The sequence below is a fragment of the Onychomys torridus genome, unplaced genomic scaffold, assembly GCF_903995425.1.
Source record: "Onychomys torridus unplaced genomic scaffold, mOncTor1.1, whole genome shotgun sequence".
Classification (NCBI taxonomy): domain Eukaryota; kingdom Metazoa; phylum Chordata; class Mammalia; order Rodentia; family Cricetidae; genus Onychomys; species Onychomys torridus.
In genome coordinates this window covers 7,256-13,298 of record NW_023413514.1, presented here as the reverse complement: position 1 = coordinate 13,298, position 6,043 = coordinate 7,256, and the positions used below count along the sequence as shown (strand labels likewise).

General features: G+C 35.3%; 1 protein-coding gene across 2 annotated transcripts; it reads left to right on the top strand.

The window, feature by feature from the left end:
- Positions 1 to 795: 795 nt before the first annotated feature.
- LOC118576317 (olfactory receptor 145-like) lies at positions 796 to 5,406 on the top strand. Of its 2 annotated transcripts, none has more exons than XM_036176621.1 (2): positions 796 to 807; positions 4,468 to 5,406. In XM_036176621.1, the coding sequence occupies exons 1-2, from the start codon at positions 796 to 798 to the stop codon at positions 5,404 to 5,406; spliced, it is 951 nt and encodes a 316-aa protein (XP_036032514.1). The 2 variants fall into 2 exon arrangements, with proteins under 2 accessions (XP_036032514.1, XP_036032515.1); XM_036176622.1 differs by lacking the exon at positions 796 to 807 and adding an exon at positions 3,408 to 3,453 and having other exon boundaries at positions 4,458 to 5,406.
- The last annotated feature ends 637 nt before the right edge of the window (positions 5,407 to 6,043 follow it).

Below are 6,043 nucleotides of genomic sequence, written 5' to 3'. Positions count from 1 at the left end.
TTTACCTAGTAAGTATGCAAGGTATTTGTTCCACTAAAACGGTTAAAAAAAAATCACATTAAACTAAACCAAGTTTTTAAAAAAATAAATTCTTGGTAATTTGAACTTATAGATTTTTTTGCCATTTTCCTACATATAACTTGAAATTAGATTAACATTTTGTTCACAATCATGAAGAGTACAGAATGACTAAAAGTTGCAAGTCTATACATTATTTGAAAGAAAACATTTAATACCATCATAATGTGTATTATTCAAACATGCAAAAAAAACATTAATCATTGTGGTGATATGAATGAAAATGTGCCCCATAGACTCTTAGGTAGTGGCACTATTAGGAGATGTGGTCTGGTTACAGTAGGTGTGAAATTATTGAAGGAAATGTGTCACTGGGGTGAGCTTTGAGGTTTCAGAAGCTCAAACCAGGCCCAGTGGCTCACTCTCTCTTCCTGCTGCCCTAGATCCAGATGTAGAACTCTCAGATACCTCTCCAGCATTGTGTCTTCCTGTGTGTTATCATGCTTCCCACCATGGTGATAATAGACTAAACTTCGGAACTGTAAGCCACCACCAATAAAATATTTTCCTTTATAAAAATTGCTGTGGTCATCATGCCACTTCACAGCAATAAAACCCTAACTAATACAATCATAATTTCAGCCAAGACATTTGACTTGCATAACATAAATTAAAGGAGAAACTCAATAGATTTATTTTTTACAAATAAAACATTTAATTTTACAAATAAAAATTTTACCTATTATATGTGACATGATTGTGACTTTAAGTAGAGTAATGAACTCAAATGTTAGTTTTACAAAGGATACGGTCATGCTTCCACACCATGTTAAGTAGAGATAATGCATTAGCTACACCTTAGTTTCAGTTCAGAATTAGAATAGTATTGCCTGAAACCTTGTACTGACCATTGACACCTTTTTATTCACTGATATCCAATAAGCCCAGAGTATCATATGGGATGCTCAAGACCTATACCACTGAGCTGTATCCTTAGACCTTGAGAATGAACAAAAAAAAATTTATAGGAATTGATTCACAATCATTTACCTATTGTCTGATATATACTTTAGATTATAACATCAGGGTCATTGTGTTTCACAAAACCTTAAATATTTCCTTTCTGGCTTTTTGTAAATAAAACTAAACCTGACCATTTAATGCACATTTAGAATAATCTTTATTTAGTTATTTCATGTTTCTCTTTATATGGTTTTGGAGACAGAATCTTGCTATACTTTCCAGATTTTCTCTGAAAACTCTGAAACTCATTGCATTATACTGAAAACCTTGAACTTACAGTCCTTCTACTGCAGCATTCTTACTGCTATGACTATAGGAATGTGTGAGCACAAAGGACTAGACATGATTTAAATAAACTGAACAAAATAAACTGATGTTGATGGACCATCAGTATCTTCATAAGCAGCCCATTAGCAATGACACCCAATTTTGAATCATGCATGCTTTGGGAACAAATACAAATATAAATCAAAGTGAGAAGGTAAGATTGTTATCACATGAGCTATTTTTCTTATACAGCCCAGGGAAGATTTCAAATAGATCTATAAATTAACCATTTCTAAAATAACAAGCATCAGATGTGGGGATTGCTCTGGAACTTGATTTTCAGGATAGTCATACAGTATACCCTTTAATCCATTCACGTTTACTTGTAAGTGCTCTTTGCAATGGATTGTTGGTCTGGCTAAAGGCCTCTGGTTTATTCTGCTCTATCAATACCAGACCCTTAATGGGTCTATTCCTACAGGCCCTTTTTCTGTCCTGTGTCATGGAGATCTTGATGCCTCCCATCTACAGATCCAGTCCCTTCACATACTCCAGCAGTTCATAGATTAGGTAGATATATGGGTGGGTGGGCTAAGTCTTAGCCCTGTTCAGGGCCTGAGTGGCAGCTGGCAAAAAAAAGAAGAAAAATTATTATTTTTTTCATTGAATTATAAAAATTATGAGAAAAAATAAATGATAGTTTAATGAAGTGTTTATCTAATTATTCTTTAGCAATAAAAAGCTGGTAGTCATATATCAGAGTAAGAACCTGAATAATTAGAGAATTGGAAAAAAAGTGATCAGCGACCTCCTCTTTCTCTTCTCCTTGATGCAAAAGGGCCAAGACTCTCTCCAAGCCCTGCCCTACTACTTCTTGTGTCTCTCTCTCTGTCTCTGGTCCTCCAAATCTCTATGTCCCTGGTCGTCTAAAACCTTTAGGGCTAATTTTAGTAAGCTAGTATTTAGCTCCACCCTCTGACTCAAAGCAAACTTTATTGGCAGTCTCAGAAGTATCAGAATGCAATCAAAGTATCACACAAAAGTTTAACCATTCCTCTTTTATACAAATGAACATGGGAAACAAGGGTGTTTGGTAACTTGTCTATCTAGCTACATATCTCTATTCTTATTACCGTGAGTGTAAAAATCCTTGGCCTCATTGATATACTGTTACACTTAAGGACTGAGCAGTGTACTTGCTTTGAATATTTAACTATTTATTATAAATATTTAGCTGGAGTGTGGCGGATTGAATGAGAATGGCCCTCATAGGATCATATATTTGAATGCTTGGTACCCATTTAGTAGAACTGTTTGGGAGGAATCAGGAGGTATGGTCTTGATAGAATAACTGTGGTCTTAGTGGAGAATGTGTGTTACTAAGTGTGGGCTTTGGGTTTTCAAAAACCCAATCCAGGCCCTGTCTTGCCTGCAACTTGTGGATTAGATGAGATCCCTAAGCATTGATCCTGCCCATGCCCACCACCCAATTGCCCCCTGCTATGTTGTTCATGGACTAACTGGTATTCTGAAAGTGTAATAAGCCACCAATAAATGCCTTCCCTTAAAATGTCTTGGTCATTGTTGTTCATCATGACAGTAGGAACACTAACTAAGAAAGGGTGAAATATAGTAAAAGTGATTCTGGAGGGCTTGAGTGCTGATCAATAACAGAGTACTAACTGAGGAGCAGAGTTGACTTTGTGGGTTTGATTCAGTTCATTGAAAATAAATGCAGTAAAAAACACAATTTCTAAAAAGAGGTATGGGAAAATCTCAGGAAAGATGATACACTAAATAATTTTTCCCATTTTTGAAAACTTTGAAAAATGTATAAGAAAGTTTTAATGGGACTCTGTGGAATATTACTCTTAAAGATTCACAAACAAAACTAAAAGTAACCAAAACAAAAGATTTCCCTTATGAGATGAAGGTCAATGGGAGATGGGATTTCATAATGGCATAAGTACAGAAGATGTACCAATCCCTAAGAGAAGGTCAAACCTTACTCCCTTAGGACATAAAGATGTATCATGGACTAGCATGCAAAAAAAAATAAATAAATAAACCCACTGCATTTCATTTTTACACCTGGCATCTGTGCTCCAGGAAGAGACTGAGGAAGATTTTACTGTGGGTTAACAGGCAAGTATAGTGAAGTACATAAAATAGAAATAAAATCAGTGAAATCTTCCTGTGTTTCTTCCAATGGCAAGAGTGAACACAAGTGGCTTACATCTTATCTAGGGCTTCAGAGGATAAAGGATTTACATTAAACTTTTTGAGCAGCATTTCAGAAAGATTTCCAAGTAATATGAAATATTAACTTTGTGTCCTCAGATTCTTGGAATCCAAGAAACTCTAAGTTTGTATCTTGATATAATCCTTTGAGATATCAAGGGCAGGTAATAAAAAGATAATACTGTTTTCTCTCCAAAGCATGGTAAATTAACATTTAAATTTTTTTCATCTTTTTGAGAGTGTGATATAAGCTTTTCATCCCTTCAAACTATCTCATATAACCCACTATGCTCTCTTTCATGTACATGGCCTCTTACTTTTTATTAACTGTATATATATGTATGGGGGTTTAGATGCACATATGTATATATACATGTGCATATATTCACAATTAGCTCACTCTATATATTATTTGCATGGATGTTTTGAAATTTATGCTAATGTATAACTTTTATGTGAGGTCTTTCTTGAGACATAATTCTGAACTATGAAGCATATCACGTAAGATTTACAACTTGTTTTGAACAATTTAATCATTGTGAGATGCCCAAGGTGAAGCTAAGACCTCCCTCCACACAGACTTGCTTTTATGTGTTTGATGTGAACATAACATATATAAAATGAGAAGACAATTATAAGATGTAATCTGTTCAGACTCAAGTATATAACAAACATTACTAGGTATTAATAACATGCTGAACATTAGGTATCCAGAAATTAATCAGATTTTACACTGAATCATTTTACTCTTTTATTAGCATCTCTTGACTTTGCCTCACATAGACTATAGCAAACATGTGGGTGATTTCCAGGCATTCCCAATGTGTGTGCCACATGTATGATAGAAAAACACTTGTAAATTCTCTGTGGGGCACTTTACGTTCACTCTTTCTTTTCTATCTTCACAGATTCTCTTAGAGAAGAATGGTTCTGACAAATGGTTCTTTGGTAACAGAATTCATTCTCTTGGGTTTAACAGACAACCCTGACCTCCAAATACCCCTGTTCTTAGTTTTTCTAGCAATGTATATGATCACCGCCTTGGGAAATTTGACTTTGATCATTCTAATTGTACTGAACTCTAATCTTCATACCCCTATGTACTTTTTCCTCTTTAACTTGTCTTTCATAGACATTTGCTATTCTTCTGTTGTTACACCCAAAATGCTGATGAACTTCTTAGTAAAGAAGAATGTTATTGGTTTTGCAGGATGTATGACCCAGCTCTACTTCTTTTGTTTCTTTGTCATCTCTGAATGTTATGTCCTGACAGCAATGGCCTATGATCGCTATGTGGCTATCTGCAATCCACTCATGTATAATGTAGCCATGTCTCCTAAGGTCTGTTCCTTTCTTATGATTGGTTCATATTTGATGGGGGTTTTTGATGCCATGATCCACACCGGATGCATCCTGAGACTGACCTTCTGTGATGGGAACACCATCAATCACTACTTCTGTGACCTCCTGCCTTTGATGAAGCTCTCCTGCACCAGCACCTATGTCAATGAGATAGAGATTTTCATTGTAGGGGGGAAAGACATCACTCTACCCAGTATTGTCGTCTTTATATCTTATGGCTTTGTCCTTTCTAGTATCCTCCAAATAAGGTCCACTGCTGGAAGGTCCAAAGCCTTCAGCACCTGCAGTTCCCACATAATTGCTGTTTCCCTGTTCTTTGGATCGTGTGCATTTATGTACCTAAAACCCTCCTCAATTGGATCTTTGAATGAGGGAAAAGTATCTTCTGTTTTCTATAATATTGTGGTCCCCATGATGAATCCTTTAATCTACAGCTTGAGGAACAAAGATGTTAAAGTTGCCCTGAGAAAAACTCTGAATAGGAGAAACTTTTGATGAGAAACCTACTGTGTTTGTGACAAAGAGTCACAAATGCATGATTTTCGAGGTATTTTGCCTGCTTCAGGATCATATTTCTTCATTACAGTGGGGTAATTTATATTTTTCTTTGCTAGCCTGGTGTTGTAAAATGGTGTTCAATGATGTCTCCTTAAAATGACTGATTGCATATTCATTACTTTCTCCATTGTTTAAATACAACTCTCAAAACATTCTTTTTTAACATTAGTCATATGTACATTGTAAGAATATACCATCATAGTTTGATGATATATATTTTTTCCACCTATATATTTTTCCACACACATGCCTTCATGCTAACACACACACACACACACACACAGACAGAGAGAGAGAGAGAGAGAGAGAGAGAGAGAGAGAGAGAGAGAGAGAGAGGTGCATGTGTGTTGGATGATCAAGATTCTAGAGTTTAATGAGATTATTAGTCCTTGGCCTAAAAAAGCTTATTAAATATTAAGTCTGGAGTAAACTATTAGTCTTGATCTTGAGTCTGGTGATTTTTAACATTTAAATCTACTACACTTATAAAATAATTTTTAGTAAAACAAAATATGGTATAAGAGTAGCATTTTGAATTTGGCTGTTATTTCCTCCTGAATATAATGCTAATTTA